Genomic DNA, 18,941 nt, shown 5'->3' with positions numbered 1-18,941 from the left:
GGGTCACTATAGTAACACATGCAGAAAGCAGTGCCTCACTGGAGGTCTCCAGGTTTCCAGGGTACCATGTGCCTCAGTTAGTACAGCAGTTCCTGCAGTAGATAGACAGGACCTAATATCAGATTGCCCAACAGCTGAGAAGCCCTGAGACAACCAAGGGCCAGCAGGTGGCACTCTCAGTAGTCAAAAATGTGAAATTCAGCTCTTAGGGTCACTTCTGAGTTCTGCTGTCCTGGAAGCAAGCACAGGAGGATTTGTTCCCTGACTCTTGAGAAAAAAAGTGCTGGATAGCTTTCCTTTGACCCATCAGATACACCCTCCAACCTTCTCTTCCCTCCTCTGTGTCCAGAAGATTGGCATGCACTGGCGGACTCAACAGACTCTCTAGCTCTCTGTCTTCCAGTTGGGACTGGCCAGTGGGGTTTGGTCACTAGCAGGAGATCAAAGGGCAAGAGAAGGGAAGGGAAAGTCATTTATTCTCCTAATTCCCTCCCTGTTGGGTCAATAAGGGGTATCTATCTATCTCTCTTCCTAAGGCCACATTTCCTATCAGACATCTCTATCCAAACAGCGCTCACACGCTCGCTCTCTCCCCTCCCACCCTAGCCCAATGAAGGCTCCCTTCCACTGCCCTCACACCTCCCCTCACTTACTAAGACTAGGACCCTGTGTTGCTTTAACTGACCCCACCTGCATCTCTGTAAATAGCCCCTTTACTGAACCCTTTTCAAATAACCCAACTTGAGTGTGCTGTTTCTTGCCACCACTATGACTAGTACAGAAAATATGAGATCCTTGGACATATCTTGGGAGGGACATCTGGGGAGAAGAAACAGAATTTCTGCTAACCATTCTGCGTTTGAATTTTGAAAGAAATGTGAACTCTAGTTTTTTTAAATTATTTTTTACCCGAACTGGTAAAGCAGAGCACAGGTTACAGCAAGGCTTATACATCTATCCCCCTACCTACCTGGAAGCACCTGGAGGGTAACAGTATTCACCTTTGGAGTCCTGCGGATGGTAGATGTTCAAGAAATGTTCATCAAGCACAACTGAACTGTAAGACCTTAGGCGTCACCTCTCTCTCCAGGTCTGTTCCTTCACCTGTACAACCTCTATCCAGGAACACTGAAATTTCACCCACTTGAGCTACATAAGAAAAAAAGTTGGGCTTCCCTGGTGGCGCAGTGGTTGAGAGTCCGCCTGCCGATGCAGGGCGCGCCTGGGTCCGGGAGGATCCCACATGCCGCGGAGCGGCTGGGCCCGTGAGCCATGGCCGCTGAGCCTGTGCCTCCGGAGCCTGTGCTCCGCAACAGGAGAGGCCACAACAGTGAGAGGCCCGCGCACCGCAAAGAAAAAAAGTTGGTGCAGGGGTAATTGAAATATTCTTTAGATAAATGCTTTTATGTCAGCTTTATTGTTTTCAAGAACACAGAGTAATATGATCTTGGATAACGAAGGAGGTTGGGCAGAATGTCACTGGAAGTACTTTTAATCAAGTATTTTAAATGGCACATAATTAACATTGTTTTAAAGCAAAATGGCCCTTCAAAGGGTGCTTCTTCCCCTTAAGTAATTTACCTGAGAACAGGAACCAGATTAAATAGCAGAGCCATGACATGTGCCACTATGTACCTGTCTATACTTGACACCAAAAGAAATCTGCCTTGTATTGTATTATTGTGACAAAATGCCAGGTTACAAAACACCGTGTACAGCATGATCCCAACTATAAAATATTCATACCCATTTATCTATGCGGGACGGCGGATCATTTTGGGAACGGACGCTTGTTGCCTGCAGGTGCGGGAAAGTGTGAATTCATTTTCTGCTTTTTCTTTTTACAACATTTAAAAAACAAATAAATGCTCTTTCCATTAGTAAAGGAGGAGCCAGAGGGTCCGGCCTGCAAGGGCGAGGTTCCCCTGCAGCGGAGAAGGGCTAGAGAGGAGGACCGCAGGTGCAGGGACTCGGGGCCGGCTCCCTCCTGCCTGCGGGAGGCTCCACTTACCCCACGAGGGAAACGGGCGCGGAGGGCTCAGCGAGAACTGGGTGGAAGTGGGGGGAAGGGGAAGCGGTGGGCCGCCGGGTGCGCGGGTCTCGCCGGGCGCTGCGGGAGGCGGGGCGGCTGAGGGCCGAGTGCATGGGGGCGGCGTCTCGGCTTGGGACGGGTCTCGTCGGGGAAGGGACGCCAGGGGGAGGGGGAAGGTGTCGGCGTGGGTGGCGGGCGGCTGGGGACAGGATGAGGGGTGGGGCACTGTTGGGTCGGGGTCTTGGTGGGGGCTTTCGGGTGGGGTCCGCCTGGGCCGGGCTGGGTCGCGGGCGGCTCCGCCCCCCGTGGCTGGGAAGGCGGAGCAGACCAGCCCCAGAAGGCGACGCGACTCCGGGCGATGGCGGCGCCCGGCGTGCTGCTGGTGATGGGCGTGAGCGGCTCGGGGAAGTAGGTCCGGGAGGGCCGGGGCGCGGGGGAAGCAGTTGGGGGGCGGCGCGGGGCGGCGGAGGCCAGATCCGCCGGCGTTCCGGGCCCGCGGCGACGGGAGGGTCCTTTCCCTTTGCTGATGAGGGAACCGAGGCCCAGGGCACCTGCTCCCTCTCCCCACTTGCCAACCTGCTCGCCTCGGGGGCGCCCGGCCCGGGGCCACACCCCAGACTCGGGATCTCTGTCTGTAAATTTAGGCAGAGGCTTTAGCGAAAGCGCCTTGTGAAGAGGCGCCTGCAGGGGCGCGAATAGAGTAACGACTTCCCCGCGCCACCTGGAGCGGCCCGGGCCGTCACAGGTGCCCATGTTTGAGGGCCTCATGTGGGCACAGCGTGCAAGGGAGCAAGGCCCACAGAGCAGGGGCAAGCCTCGTCCCAGGCTCCTACAGACTTGTCAAGCTGGACAGTGCGCCAGCTCCCTCCTGCCGGGCCCTGGACTTTTCTGATTAGATTTTGGAACGTGAATTTAACCTTCCTATTTACTGTGTTCCCCCTTCAACTGGAGGGATTCGGTGTTAAAATGAAGAGTGGCCCCTGAAGGTTTGTGAGCAGGGAGGCGCACTGCATACCACAAAACCTCTGCCCAGCCCAGTCTGGCTAACTTGGGGGCTGAGGAAGCCTTTGGCTTCCTGTTTAGACCAAAGTCTGACAATGCCCTTTATTATCAGAAAAGGCAGCTACGGCAGCATTCCACCAGAGGCAGCAAAAGACAACTAAAATATCACAACCTCCAAAGGCTTATCCAGTCCCTTCTAGAATGATCTGAATCAGGAACTGCCCATGCGGTCCAGTGTATTTTAAAGACTCTTTCTTTCTCCAGGTAGGTAGGTTTGGCTTCCAAAAATTATTGTGGCATTTTTAGCCTCAAAGACAGGGAATCTTGAACTGAAATTTAAAATAAAACACAGAGCCAGAAAGTCCCTCACTGTGTATGACTGAAGAACTCAGAGAATGAAAAACTGCCGCTCTGGTGTGCTGTAGTGAAAGTCAAGAGCCCTAGGTCTTGGTTCTACTGCTCTCTGGTTGTGAGCTTGGGCAGTTCATGTGCTGCCCCCCGACCCAAGCCTTGGATCAGATGAGGGGAGGCTGTACCATATGTCATATGGTTATGATATTCATGCATTCAGTAAATGGTTATCGAGCTCAATCCTTCCTCAACGTCACTGACATGTAGTGAGCAGGACAGATAAATCCCTGCCCTCAAAGAGTTTACATCCTAGTAAGGGAGGGAGGCAGTAAGGGAATAAATACATGTGCAGTGCACCAGGCAGCAGTCGGTGCTCTAGGGGAAAATAAAGGAAGGTAAATGGAACAAAGAGCCAGGCAGGATAATGAGGGAGGGTTCCTCTGAGGAAGTGGTGTTGGAGAAAGACCTACAAGAAGAGAGGAAATAAGCCTGTGGATAGCCAGGAAAGGGCATATTGGCAGAGGGAATGGCAAGTGCAAAGGTCCTGACGCTTGACTTTCTTGTGGACTAGCAGGGAGGCCATTGTGGCAGAGTGATTGGGAGATGAGGTCAAAAAAAAATGCAGGTGAAAAGGAGTGGTCATATGCTGGAATATTTTGAAAGTAGAGCCAAAAAGATGTGTCGATGGACTGGATGTGGGATATGAAGGAGAGAAGAGTCATGGATGATTTCAAGATTTTTGGCCTGGGTAACTGGAAGAAAAGAGTTTCTGTTGACTGATGGGGAAGCAATAGGCAGAGCAGGTTTGGAAGAAAATTTCAGGAGCTCAGTGTGGGATGTGGTGAGTTGGACATGCCTATCGGTCATTCAAGTGGGCAATCAGATATCCAAGTCGAGTTCAGGAGAGAGGGACTTTAGGTGAAAATGTAGGATTCATCAGTGTGTGGATATGTTTAAAGACACAGATGTTCAGAACACCAAGGGAGTGAGTGTGGATAAGCTGGCCAAGGACTGAGCCCTGGGCCCTCTAATGGTTAGGTCAATGTCAACTGTTGTCAATGGACTGAGTGATAAAATGCCTGAGAATTGATTACATTGATCATTGGATGTAGCAACATTGAGCTCTTTGGTGACTTTTGTGAGCCCCTCTTAGGGCCCTGCAGGATTTTTAAATATACTCCATAACATTTGGAGCAGTGGGGTAATACCTTAAGAAAACAATAGCCTCAAACCAGAAAGATTCCATTTAAAACACTGTTAAAGTAATGTCAAGTAATAAGTTTATTGTGTTTATTGCCTTTCCCTCCCCTACCTGAATGTAAGGGATCTTTTTCCTTTTTATTGACATATGTGTCTAGAACAATGCCTGGCACATAGTAGGTGCTTAATAAATATGTATTGACTAGATGAATAAATGAATGGAGCCATTTGAGTGGGTGGCGGTGTTAGCTTTCTTTATATTTTTACAATCTTAGTGAAGCCACCCTCAGCTTCTTTCCGTGTTTCCTTCTTTTTCCTGCTGTCGCAACAAGCTCAGGCCTTTTGAATACCTTTCTCATTATTCTGTGCCCCAGCCTACTGCCTGCTGTCTTTTTAAGTCTCCTCGATCCTGATTTAGACCATCCCACTGGAAGACATTTGGGCCCCAAACTGGTTTGTAATGTTCAGCCCTGACCAGTCTCCTGTGAGCCGAGCACTTTGCCGTATTTCTGCTGGGGGTCCCTGGTCCATATTCAAACAGTCCAGCTGTCCTCTGGTTAGGAAGTTTGGTTAGAGTGGTAGAGAGTGGTTTTTCCATTTTCTTCTATCTCCTTCCTGCCCGTCTACACCCCAATCTAGTTAGCTTTTCTTTTAAATTATGACTGGTGGCTGACATGTTCATTCCTGGCTAATCTAACTTGGTCTTAAGTGTGATTTCCGTTGTACACAGCACAGATTTCACCAGCCCTGGAGTTCGGCTGGGACGGTTTAGTCACCAGTAGGCTACAACATGTCACCCTATGCTGCCTCCAAAGGAGTGAACATAATGGGAGAGGTTCTAGTTCTCTCAGTCCTTTGGTTACCTTCGGGAGCAGGTCTCGGTTTGGTACAAGTGTGTCTTTTTAAAACTTCCCTGATACCTTCTTAACAAAAGAGAGAGGACCCTTGGTAAGGAATAGATAGTATCCAGCTAGAATTTCATCACAATGTTTTGTTTTCACTGTATACATCTTTTTGATTGCCTCCTGTTTAAGGCAAGTGACTGTGGCTTCCTGTATAAGGGAAGGAAAGAGTTTCCTTGTTTAACACATTTGTTTAATTTTAAAGAGTGAACCAATGAAACAAATATAACAAGTAGATAATTGTAAAAGTGTGTGTAAAACTTAGGCAAGAGGGCATGATGAAATGGTAGGAGGATACAGTAAAAAATTCTGAAGTTCATACTTCAATGATTGGCATTTTGGGTAACACTTCAGAAACTGATAGCATGAAGGGGCTTCGTTTCTAATTAATTGCCTGAAGGCCTCCACCCATACCCTACGGCGCTAGCCTGTAAGCCTCAAGATGGCCAGTCTCAGTGGGCTGAGCATTATGTCCTAGGAGCTAGTAGACGCTCAGTAGATATTGGCTGAGTGAAATGAGTAGGTGAATGGGTAAATGTAGCTCAGTTCCCTTGTTTTACAGGTGAGAAAACTGAGATTTAGAGGACAAGGTGACATACACAGGAGGACACAGTCATTTAGTGGCAGAATGGAGACCGTGGCCAGACCTCAGTTTCTAGGACCCAAGCCCTCTTCACTGACCATGCAGCCTGTTAGGGTCTGAACAGGTAGATCATTCTCAGATGCATTGCACAGACAGCATTCAACTCCCAGACTTAATAACGAGTGCTGGTAATTCTCCATGTCCTTTATTTGAAGAGTGTGCCCCTTTTAAGCCCCAATATTTTAATGCTTTTATGAGCTCCTTGAACCTTGTGTGGGTGCTTAGAGGTTAAATTCCCTGTCAGACCTCTCCCTCCAATATCCTCAGTAGAATTTATCACTTTAATAATTCAATATTTTTTCTCAAAAAAATAATTACCTACAAAACAGGGACCAAAAACTTAAGGAAAAAACTTCAGGAGTTTAATGAGATCTTATGTATTGCTTTTGGGAGAAAAACTGGTGATGACTGGATAATTATTTCATTTAAATTCCTGGAGGAAACTAAAGCCATGCTCTAGACTCCAGGGTCAGGAGCATCTGTCTCAGTTTCAGTATCATAAATTGTCGGTGATTAATACCGGTAGGGCAGCCCTCTGCTTCCCAGGGCTCCTCGGATGGAAGAGGCACAGCGCAGGCTGGGAAAGCACAGTCATGTAACATCTATGTCCTCTCTACAGATCCACCGTTGGCACCCTGCTGGCATCCCAGGTAACCTGTTCTAATGCCTCCCAGTTGCTAGTCCCACCATGTTGTCTCTTTGCTTCACTCCCTTTCCCCTCCCTGCCTTTTCTTCTGGCCTGAGTGCTTTGTAAACTCACCACAGATACCTCCATGCAGCTTGTGAAACCCACTGGAGCAATTTTGTTTTTCTCCTTGGTGATCATAAATAGTGATGAATGAAAAAAAGCTGCAGCAGCCCAGGGAGCGGGATTCGTGATGCGACATCAGAGCCCTCCCCACTCCTGCACCTGGGGGGGGCGGGGGGGCGGGGTGGTTTTCCTCGGGCTGCTGGTGGGGAAGAGGGTGGCAGGGTTGTTTCTGTACCTGCCTGTTAGTTTTAGTAACCCCACGGTGGCTGTCACGTGGGCCGCACTACCTGCCACACACCCTCTTTCACTTTGTTCTTAAAGCTAGGATGGAAATTCTATGATGCAGATGACTATCACCCAGAGGAAAATCGGATGAAGATGGGAAAAGGGATACCTCTGAATGACCAGGTAAGGTCTGCTGTCTGTTTTTATTTCCAACACAGATGTCCTGTGATGCAGGGTGATGCAGGTTAAGATTCCTGCAGTGCTTGTTGTAGTAGAGTTCCTGAGTCATGCACTCACGTACAGTGCTCCAAAAGCCAGGTGCACAGCGGGTCCACCACATATGTTAGCTTTGGCCCTGAACTCCCATCTAAACTCTAAACTGGCATCAACAGTGATGCCACCCTCTGTCCCAGCTCGGCAGGATCTGCCGGAACACTTTGTTGACGTATTTTAATCTGCAGAATGTAATCCCTGAGAGGGCAGAGGTTCCCCTCTGCCTCATATGTGAGGAAGTTCATCTTTTCTTCCCAGGACTTATCAGCCTACCACCTCGCCAGGCCCTGGCATCTTTGCCTGGCAAAGCAAAGCCCTGGCTGCTTCCCCACCAGCAGCCCGAGGAAACCACCCCCCGCCCGCCCACCCAGGTGCAGGAGTGGGGAGGGCTCTGATGTCGTGTCACGAATCCCGCTCCCTGGGCTGCTGCAGCTCTTTTTTTCATTCATCACTATTTATGATCACCAAGGAGAAAAACAAAATTGCTCCAGTGGGTTTCACAAACTCAGACATGGCCCTCTGGAGCCACACGTCCCCTCCTTGTATCCACTGGAGCCACCCTTGCCTCTTTCAGTTGCTCTACCACCACACTCCTCCCCGCAGGGCTTTTGTATCTGTTGTTCCCACTGTGAGGAATAATGCACTTCCCTGCCCTCTTCTCAGTTACCCGGCTCATGCTTCACATCTCAGCTCCTGTGCTCCTTCTTCAGGGAAGCTCTCCCTGACTTCTAGGTAAAACCTCCTATAATAAACTCTCATGGCACCGTATCCCTTATCGTCCTTGTCCCAGTTGCAACATGGCATTTGATGGTGTGAGAATTTGATTACTATTTATCTCTGCAACTAGATTTTACCTCCAAAAGGGCAGGCACTATGGCCATTTCTGTTAACCATTATATATCCCCAGAGCCTGACACACAGTACATGTCAGAAAATATTTGTGGCAAATTTGTGAGTGAATGAATGAATGAGTGTAAGAATGAATGACTGGCGCCTCATTTCTTTATACACTGTCATGAGGCCCTTTCCTAGAGGGTCTCTCTCAAACCAGAGTCACTGGATTCACTGGCATGATTAGCTGTAACCCAGGAGAGACTGAGGGCAGGGCGTAGGGCTGAGTCCACAGAGCAGCTGAGAGCAGGGGCTCTAGCTGGGCCCACGTGCCAAGGGTGTCCAAAGGGCAGGTATGGTATGGAACTGGCCAAAGAGCAACGCTGGTGTTTTCACTTTCATGACCTTGGCTCACCCCAGTTGGGCCCCACTTTCTTCTCTTTGTCCTGCCGTGAAGGACTGGAGTCATTAACCCATATTAGGTCTAATTCTAGAGCACTCTGAGGGTTTTCTCTTTGTCCCAGGGAGTGCACCTCGAGTTTGTAATAATTTAAACATTAAACCATCAAAATCAAGTTTACAGCATCTGACTTTAGAAGGCAGGAGGAGAGAAGCAAAAAAGGGATACAGAGTAATAATTTAAACATAATAATGATATTATATGAGAGACAATAAACATAATATAGATAACCTGGCCTCACCACTGAGCTTGTGTGACTTTTGGCAGATGGCTTAGTATCTCTGTGCCTCATTTTCCTCCTGTGAAGTAGGGATGGTGACAGGACCTATTTCATTGAGTTCTTGGGAGGATTAAATGAGATAATATGAAAAATGTGCACAGAGAAATGCCTGAAGCATTCAGTAAATATCACTTCTTATTGTTGTTGCTAATATCTTATCTATATATACATACATGTAACAGAAACCATTTCTGTGGAGTGTGTAAAATGTGACTGTGCTAGGGTTATTTTATTTTTCTCCTTGGCAGGTACAAATGAAAATTAAAATAAGGAACAAGGTAAAGCAACCCAAATGGACAGACTTTAAAATGGCATTTAAGCAGCATTCCTCTTGTTCACAAGTGAGGCTTGTTAAGTGGGCCGTATGGATGGGGGGCTGGGGAGGAGAATTCAGCAGAGGAATTTGTTGTACAGAAGAAAAGGTTGTCAGTTACTGGAAGAAACACAAGTTACTAAATATATTTCAGAGGCAGCTGTACAAGTTAGCCTGACCTTAGAGAGAAGCAGAGAGAAAGAGGTAAGATGGCAGATGGCTTACATTTTTGATGAGAGCCCAGCGAGTCTAAGAGTGAAGGTGTGGGTCACGCTGAGCTGGCACCAAGGACCTCCTGGTTGCTCTGGCAACCAGCCCCCCACCCCAAAGATACTGTACGGAACATCAGTTAGAGTGTTAGAGTTAGACATAGCGGTTGGCCTTGCGGAAGAGTCTCAGGAGGGTTTGGGTAGGGTATTGTGCTCAGAAGGCTGAGATGTGAAGAGAAAGAACCTGAGTTGAATATACCAAAGGCTCCTTAAGTCTATTTCAATTAAATTAAATGTAAACTCCAGTTCCTGGGTTGCACTGCCACATTTCAAGTGTTCAACAGCCACATGTGGCTGGTGGCTGCTAATCCAGGTGGCACAGATAGAGGACATTTCCCTCAGGGCAAAAAGCTCTATAGGACAGCGCTGGTATAGAAGGATACGCCACCCAGGATGCAATACATTATTAGCGTGATGATGATGATAATAAAGAATTTCCAAGCTGCCAGTCAGTGAGTCTCCCATATGTGCCAGGTTCATGCTGTCCTGGCAGCGTATGGTGACACTTGAGCAGACTTCAACCTCAAAGTCTATTTAAAAGAGGTTTTTTTGAAAATTTTTCCCTGATTATAAATATAATACTTATCCTGTATAGAAAATTAACCAGTGCCGAAAAATCCTTTCACAGAATTTTCATCACCCTTGGTTTCATCTTCTAAAAATACCTACTAATTGAATTTGAGTTTTTCCCCCTTATCCTTTTTGGGGTATATATTATTTTTACATGCATTCTTTCCTCTGTGGGCTTAAGTTCACTTTTGCACCAGATAAAACCAGTCCATCGCCCGTTGTCCTCCCCTCCTACTTTCCTTGCCCTCTCTCCACCTCCCCCAGCAATGCTGGACACACTCATCTTCCATCTGTTCCTCTGAGCTCCTGCCCTGCCCTTTAACCATCATCCCCTTCCAGAAGACACTGTTTCTCTAGATAGGCCAAGTGCTTAAGCTCTGGGCTGGGGGTTCAGGGTACACTGCCCCCCCCCATCCCTGCATGTAAGGATTATCAGGAATGAAGGGACCTAGAACATCAGATCCAGCAAGCAGGGATATTCATTTGGGTTATGTTGTTTCCTCCTCTCTTTCCCCTAAGACTTTCTGTGTTTGACTTGCCTTAGTTACCATATTGTCCATAGTAACTGTTTACACACAGAGTTCAGTGAATTTGCTTTAATATATCCTCTGTTTTGCCCCAGTTTCTGCGTCTGTGAAAAGGAGATCTCAATCATTCCCTTTTTTCACAAACATGAATACAAAATTTGGAGCTCATGTGTCCAAGTCCTCCCTACGACCCTAACAGTAAAGTCCAGACTCCTTAGCAGGTCACTCAAGGTCTTGACTCTCTAGTCCTGACAGTTTCTCCTGACCTTCCTCACCTATCAACTCCCACACCTCCTGTTCACCAGTGCTGAGCTCCTGCCTCATCCATTTAGACAAGAGTCTTGGTAAACCATCTTTAATATGCCAAGTCTTGCCTTCCCTCTGCTTGACAGGCCCTGCTTCCATTAAAATCCTCTTTACCCTTTAAGATTTAGTCTTCCTAGGGCCTGATCAAAATTGCTCTCTCCCCTTGTCTTATCATAGCCCTTCTTATATTTCTTGGAGCCCTCATTACTGTCCTGTGGGTAGTTTAATTGATAAATACCCATCCTTAGGCTGTGACCCCCTCGAGGACAGGGACTGCACCGTTCATATTTATATCCCCAGTGCTTGATATGGTGCTTTGCACATATTTAGTATTCATTGTTTGTGGAGTTAGAGCCCACTGCCTACTAAATTTATTTATTAAAGGTCTTTTCAAAATTCAAAGTTGGAATGAATGCTGTTTATTGCAGCTATTAAATCAGCCAAAAAGTAATGTTAAAATGGAGTCTACTCCTTTTCCTGTTTAAGTCCCAAAGCAGCTCAATGTATTACACATGATTCCCCCATTTTGCAGATGAACAAAGGGAGGCACAGAGAAGTTAAGTAAGTTGAGCAAAGGCACAGAGTGAGGGGGATCTCTATAACCTCTGAGACTCTACTTTTTCTACTGTGTTAAAGGCCCTGATACTCCACAAACACAAAAATAATCTATAAGAAGTAAATCAGGGTTGATTAAGTGGAGCAAGAAAGGGTGACAGCAAGGGTGAGGGTGAGAGCAGGAGAGAGGCACAGCCCTCAGTGAGCACATCCATTGTAGGGGCCTAGGCCTTGAAGAGTATTTGAGGCAGGTGACACCTGGCTTTACACAGTAGGTCTGAGAATTCTGGTTTCCACATGGGAGTCTAGGTAGCCTCTGGAGCTGCTTTGGAAAAACTCTCTGCTTGTGGCCCCATGTGATCCTCCAAGGAAGGATCCCAGTTGTGTAATTATGACTCAATACTTGGACACTTCTGTAAAATAAAGTTGAAAGTGCTTCTGTTTTATCTCCAACCTTCTCTCATTGTTTTTATGGCTGGTGGACCCAGACCTTACCGGTACAGTGAATAAACTGGTGCAACATACATTCTGATTGGGCAAATGTCTGAAAGCATCCATTTTTGTTTAAATAGTTTAATGTTTCCATGTATTAATATTAGTTTTCATGGTTGAGCTTCTGAGGAATTTTATTATGATGCAACATGCTTAATTCTTGACGAAGGCACATATTGAGGCACTATTAAAACAATAAAAAAGTATGGATTCAAAGTAAAGTTCCATTTTCCTATACATAGGATAGGAAGCTTATTACCCAAACATGTTTTCCGTTATTTTTAATTTGTTTCGTCTTTATTGTGAAATGTTTCAGGCATGCAGAAAATGTAATGAATAATAAAGTCAATACCCAACTTAACACCATAACATATTTGTTTCCTAAGCCATAAAATAATACAGAGATTGATCTCTGTACAAAGAGATATTTGTGCCGATGGACTGGAGGAAATGTGCAATCTAAGTAAAACAACAGAACACAAGTTTGCTCCTCTGCTAATGTGAAGAAAGAAGAGATATCTAAAGTACTAGAAATTAAACAAATTATCCCCTCTCCTTGGTTCATCCAAACCCACTAGGAACATTTTACTCATGCAGAAGAACAACTCATTTTTTTGTTGTGTTTAAATCTGTGAATCAGTCCTAATGCATCATTATAATTGCTCCTTGAACTCTAAGTAGGCACGTGAATACTGAATATGTGAATTAGCATTTGGCCCTCTGAACCTTCCAACTACCTCTTCTAAACCAAACATTCTTGCTGAATGGGGGTTAGCAGCCCACGGCACTAGTCTCAGGATTTTGTTTCACCTAGAGACTTGTACAGTGACAAGGGATGTATTGTGGAAAAGGCTGTCTGCCTACCCAGATAGGACAAGGGTAGTCAGGCTCTGTCTTGTCAGCTCAATGCCTGATACTGTCAACACATTGAACACGCATTCATGTCTCATATGAGAACCCCACTAGTCAGGTTCACAAGATTTCTACATAAAACCAGAATGCCAGTTGATTAATTTACAAAGAGAAATTTTAGTGCCACATGGCCTGTAACACTTCACATGGATCTGATTTCAGAAGCCAACATACAATCAGGTTTCTCAGTGAACATGCAATCAAAAGGGTAGGAGAGTTAGGGCTGAAGTTTCTAATGGTGTGAGACCATCCATCCCCTTACAGGAAGACGTTTGCTAATGAGAATATGATATTCAAAGTCCTATGGCCAGAACTCAGTCCAATGGCCAGACATGTCCTCTGGTCAGTACTCTGCTGTTTAATTCCGTAGTGCTCCTGCCTTGGGCTTTCACACCCACCAAGCCTTGCTGGGACAGATGTGCTTCCTTTATGTGTGTAAAAATATGTAGTTGGATCACAGTGATGTCCTGCTAGCCTGAGGGTCATTTTTACTCCTTCAGATGAGTTTATACATCTCTGCTCCTTTCTATTAAGTGTTGCTCTTTAAATTAAAGCTTCAAAGAACAAGCTTCTTTCCTTTTCCAAGTGCTTAGTTAGGAAGTTACGTCACTGTGGGCCCCATATGCTATAAGCAGACTCCTTAACTTTTTAAAAGTGGACATCATTTCTGCAGCTTGAAATGGGATGCCCCCATTTACATGTAAAACACACAATGAAGTTAGTCCCCTTAATGATTAGTATACCACTTTACCAAGTAAGTGGCCTGTGCTGCCCTTCCTGCAGGCCTGAAAGGCACTATATCTTTGTAGGACTGGATCCTAGGTAGAAACTGCTCATCCTGCTGATGTGTGAGTCTTTAAGCCCCAGTCACCCTGCTCTGCTACAGCCTTCTATTAGAGGAGCTGTTTTGGAAAATATAGCCAAAGAGGTTTAAAAAAAATTTTTTTAAGGTCATTGTATAACAGTGTTCTCTTTTTCATCCCTGTTCATGAATATAGTAGAAAAGCTTAGCTATTCACAGTGGGAGTACAGGAAAGAAAGGACTTTAGAAAGTTGAGTGCAAATGGAATCTTAGAAGTTAAACTTAGGGTGATCATGTCTAGAGTACTGAAAGAAAGCACCTAGAGCAGTGTCTGGATCTCCCTAAGCACACAACAAACGCTTGTAAATGGATGAAGGAAAGGGGAAATCCAAATCTGTGCTTGAATTGGCAGCTTTCCCCATGGGCAATTTTCCATCATAAAATACTGCACAGCTCAGTAAGTCCATTCTAATTATCCCCGCTACCTATAATCCTTGACACTCTTCTTCCTGGACCCCTGCCATAAGCCCAGAAAATACTGTGTTACAGTGGCAATTTCAAGTTCCATAAGTATAGCTCCTACAACTTTTTTTCTCCTCATAGACTTCTCCAGAACATTTAGTTTTTGAGTATGATGTCTTAGAAAACCTTGCCAATAATAAACCTTAAACATATACACTCTTTTCCAAGAGCACATAGGTCTCCTCATAAAGCACAGAGTTCTTTGTGGTCTGCAAATCTGGAGCTGTATCTTGTTACCTCGTTTAGAAATAACCACAATGGTTCTACTGACTACAGTCAGACAAGTGCTAACATAAACAAATGTTTCATTCATTAAATACATTAGAGCTACAATGTGTGCACATTGTAGTAGCTGTTGTAATTTGAGTAATAATTTCTGTGAATTATGTATTAATAGCTGTTTTATTATTTGTGTAAGTTAGGTGATAGTTGTCAGTTGATCTGTGTCTTGTGTGGATTTTGTAACTGTTGCATTTGTACTTCTAAGTGGTCTCTGGTCGACTAGTGTGTACATAGAGGTGAAGTCTTTTTTTTTTAATTTATTATTTTTTTGGGGGGCTGCATTGGGTCTTCATTGCTGCGCACGGGCTTTCTCTAGTTGCAGCAAGCGGGGGCTACTCTTCATTGCAAGCACAGGCTCAGGCACGCAGGCTTCAGTAGTTGTGGCACACGGGCTTAGTTGCTCTGCGGCATGTGGAATCTTCCCAGACCAGGGATCGAACCTGTGTCCCCTGCATTGGCAGGTGGGTTCTTAACCATTGTGCCATCAGGGAAGTCCCCATAGAGGTAAAGTCTTAAAAAATTCTATCACTAGTAAAACTTTCAGGAACCTCAACCCAATATTACCACACATGCTTTTTAAAATTTTTATTTAATATGAAAAAATTAAATATGTGTGTGTGTTTTGAGTGTGAGTGTGTGTGTGTAAAATCCTCTTCTGCTTCCTGGCAAGGGTGGGTCCTAGTAACTGGAGGGTCTTTAGTTTGCTGAATACAGAGTGAAGGCCTTGGTGGAATGAACCTTTCACTTACTGAGTATTTAGTTACTCTGAATAAGAAATGGGAAAGCCTGAGCCCAGGGGAGATATTCAGGAACTAAAGGAGCTCACCCAGAGCTGAAGAACTTGAAAGGCTCCTGGTGGAAAAGATTGGGGGGGGGGGGCATAGCCAAGGGCTTAACCAAGGTCAGAAGCAAAATGAGAAATTCTCAGGTGCCAGAATCAAAGTGGCAAGATTTAATGAAACCTAAATAACCTCTTCCCCCAAGTTTTGGAAATGCTTGTAAGCCAGGAGGCTGGGGACTGAGATTCTGATGCCCCTGTAGAGATGGGAGATGAGGCCTATATGATGCATGGAGCTGGACCTGAAACTAAGTGCGAGGACTTGCATAAAGTATTTAAAGGAAGACTTTATTTGAGTGAGGATTACAAATATCTCCACTCACTAGATTCAAGAAGCAGCAAAGAATCTGGCTGTCTCCCCTGGACCACAGGTGGAAAACTAGAGACTTTCCTACACCCAATTCACTTCATATGACATAGACCAAGTTGAAAAATTAATGTAATACTAGTCTGGAATTGGTGAAACTACCTATGGAAATGTTTCCAAAACTCAGCACTCCTACAAGGGAAAAAAAATCTGAAGATGCACCTGCAGTCAAAAAGTACAAACCATACAGGTAAATGAACCACTGTGAGAATCAGCAAAAAAGCACAAATGGGATAAGTCATACTGCAAGAAATAGAATCAAATGAAATAATACAATATTGCAAATCAACTATAATTTTTTTAAAGAATCAAATGAAAGACAAGAAATGGAAAATTTATTGATAATGTTTCATTATCAATAGATGGATTAAACAATAAACTAGACACAGCTGAAGAGAGAACTAGTGAATTAGAAGGCAGACTAGAGGATATTACCCAGAGTGAATAAGAGAGCTAGATAACTAGAAAAATATTCGAGAAAAATTAAGCAACTGGTATAATAAAATAAGTTTCACATACAGCTAAAGGGAATCCAAGGAGAATAGAATAAGTGGGGGAAAGGCAATATTCAAAGAGATAATAATTAACAATTTCCTTAGACTGAATATATAAAATGAGTCCTGAACAGGATAAATAGTAAAACTGCAAGACATCAAGGACAAAGAGGTTTATTTTCTACCTACAGCTTACCAAAGAGAAAATATATGTTCTAAATGACTGCCCAATATAACAAGAGATACTTCTCAACAACAATAGAGCCCTAAAGCCAGTGAGTAAGTATTCAAACTGCTGAGGGAAAATAACTGTCAACCAAGAATTCTTTACCAACTGAAATCTTACTTAAAATGAGTTAAGAGTAAGAGCAGAAGACATTTTCAGACATACACAAAGACAGAAGGGAAAACTGTCAATTCTTAATCTATGGAAGAATTTAAAACAACTCTCTTGAAAACATCAAAACAGACAAAAGATACATGAAACAGACAAGAAAAATTAGTAAAGATATAGAAGATTTAAACAACAAATATATTGAAAAGCATGAATAAAAAATAAATATTCTTTTCAGGTATATATGGAACATTTATAAATACTGACCATATTACTAGACCACATAGTACTAGTGCTATATGGCACAATTTGCCACAAATTCCAAAGAGTCAATATCATACCAATCAATCACATTTTTTATCATAATGCACAGGAATTAGAAATCAATAAGAAAAATTCTCACAAATCATAAAATGGTTGGAAACTGTAGAAATAAGTAAAATTGAAAAATAAAAATTGACATATAAATAATTCATAAGTTAAAAATCATAGTGGAAATTATAAGATATTTGGAAATGTATGACAAAAGTGCTATCAACTAAAACTTATGGGATATAGCTGAAAGAGTACTTAGAAGGAAATTTACAGCCTCTGAATGCACTTTTGGAAAAATAACAAAAATGAAAATGATGATCTAAGGGTTTAAGTAGAAAAAAAATAATAAAAAGGAAGAATGTAGAAAAATATAGAAATAAGTGCTGAAATTAATGGAATATAAAACAAAGAAACCATATAGGTGATGAGTGAAACTAATTGTTTGAAAAGATAAAAACAGACAAATCTCTGGCAAGATTGATCAAAGGGGGAAAAAAGCACAATTAAGACTAGGAATGAAAAGAGGCCATGAAAAATCTGATACCAGTGAATTTTAAGACTTAGATAAAATTGGACACTTTCACAGAAAAATATAAATTACTGTGGGAAAACAGGCTTGGATGACAGTGATCTGATGGCACAGACAGTGATCAGGGACACAGTCTACTCCCCACCCCCTGCCAATGAAAACGTGACCTTGCTGATTCTAAAGTATTTCAGTTACCAAAACTGAATCAAGAATAGAAAAATCTGAATATAACACAATGCTCACTCAAGAAATTGAACCTGTAATCAGAGATCTTTCCTCAAAAAAAAAAGCCCCAGGCACAGAGTTTTTAAGATGAGTTTTAGCTCAGGCTGCTGTAACAAAATATCATAGACGGGGTGGGTTAAACAATAGACACTTATTTCTCACAGTTCTGGAGGGTGAAGGTCCAAGAGCAAGATGCCAGCATGGTCAGGTTCTTGTTTATTCTGAGCTTGGAGTTTCTCTTCCTGGCTTGTAGATGGCTGCCTTCTTACTGTATCCTCACTGGGTAATTGAGGGGGAGGGCAGTGGAAGGAGAGAAAGAGTACAGCTAGCTCACTGGTCTCTTCTCAAAGGGGCACTAATCCCATCATGAGGACCCCACCCTCATGACCTCATCTAAACCTAATTACCTCTAAATATCATCACATTAGGGGGTATGAATTTTGGGGAAATAAAAACATTCAGTTCATAACAATAATATATTATATACAAGCTGTTTCAAAGAACAGAAAAAGAGGGAAAGCTGCCCTACTTATTTTATGAGGTTAGTATAACCTTGATACCAAAATTTAACATGGACTATACAAGAAAACAAATGCAGGTCAATCTCAATTATATAAATGCAAAAATCCTAAATAAAATGGTAGTAATCAAATGTTTAAGAGCAAGGACTTTTAAAGACACATCATGTTTCTTGAATATGTATCAAAATGATAAAGGATGAGGGCACAGGTAAGGATATGGCTGGGACATATATAAAATCAGACTGTGAGTTGAAAATCACTGAATATGTTTAAAATTTCCATAATAAAAAATTATGTTTTTCTTTAAATGCATTATGACCAATCAGTATTTACCCTAGTAGGATTCCTTTGTGAAACACTGTAGGGTGCCCTATGTAAACTTCCTCTGCCTTCTCTGGAGAAATACAAAATTCTCACACTGCTTATATCTGAGTAGAGCTTTGCTTCTGGAGGATTTGAAGAATAGGACCAGGGAGCAGCTGACATAAGGGTTTCTGTGAATACCTCTCTGCATTTGAGATCAGAGGCACCTAAAGAATCATGCAGTATAATAGAAGATTTATATACATATCAGAGCTAGAGAAAATATACTTACAATGGGAAGATTAAGATGGTGGAAGTTGGGCTTCCCTGGTGGCGCAGTGGTTGAGAGTCCACCTGCCGATGCAGGGGACACGGGTTCGTGCCCCAGTCCGGGAGGATCCCACGTGCTGCAGAGCAGCTGGGCCCGTGAGCCATGGCCACTGAGCCTGCACGTCTGGAGCCTGTGCTCCGCAACGGGAGAGGCCACAACAGTGAGAGGCCCGCATACCAAAAAA

General features: G+C 43.9%; 1 protein-coding gene across 1 annotated transcript in view; it reads left to right on the top strand.

Annotated features, from left to right (window-relative positions):
- The first annotated feature begins 2,390 nt into the window (after positions 1-2,390).
- IDNK (IDNK gluconokinase) overlaps positions 2,391-18,941 on the top strand; it is a 19,116-nt gene continuing 2,565 nt past the window's right edge. The window contains exons 1-3 of the mRNA XM_007467445.1: positions 2,391-2,440; positions 6,750-6,780; positions 7,203-7,289. Coding sequence (XP_007467507.1) covers positions 2,391-2,440; positions 6,750-6,780; positions 7,203-7,289 — 168 coding nt within the window. The remainder of the gene's footprint in view (positions 2,441-6,749; positions 6,781-7,202; positions 7,290-18,941) is intronic.

This window comes from Lipotes vexillifer, unplaced genomic scaffold, assembly GCF_000442215.2.
Source record: "Lipotes vexillifer unplaced genomic scaffold, Lipotes_vexillifer_v1.1 scaffold917, whole genome shotgun sequence".
NCBI classification, from domain to species: domain Eukaryota; kingdom Metazoa; phylum Chordata; class Mammalia; order Artiodactyla; family Lipotidae; genus Lipotes; species Lipotes vexillifer.
This window is presented reverse-complemented; position numbering and strand designations above follow the sequence as displayed.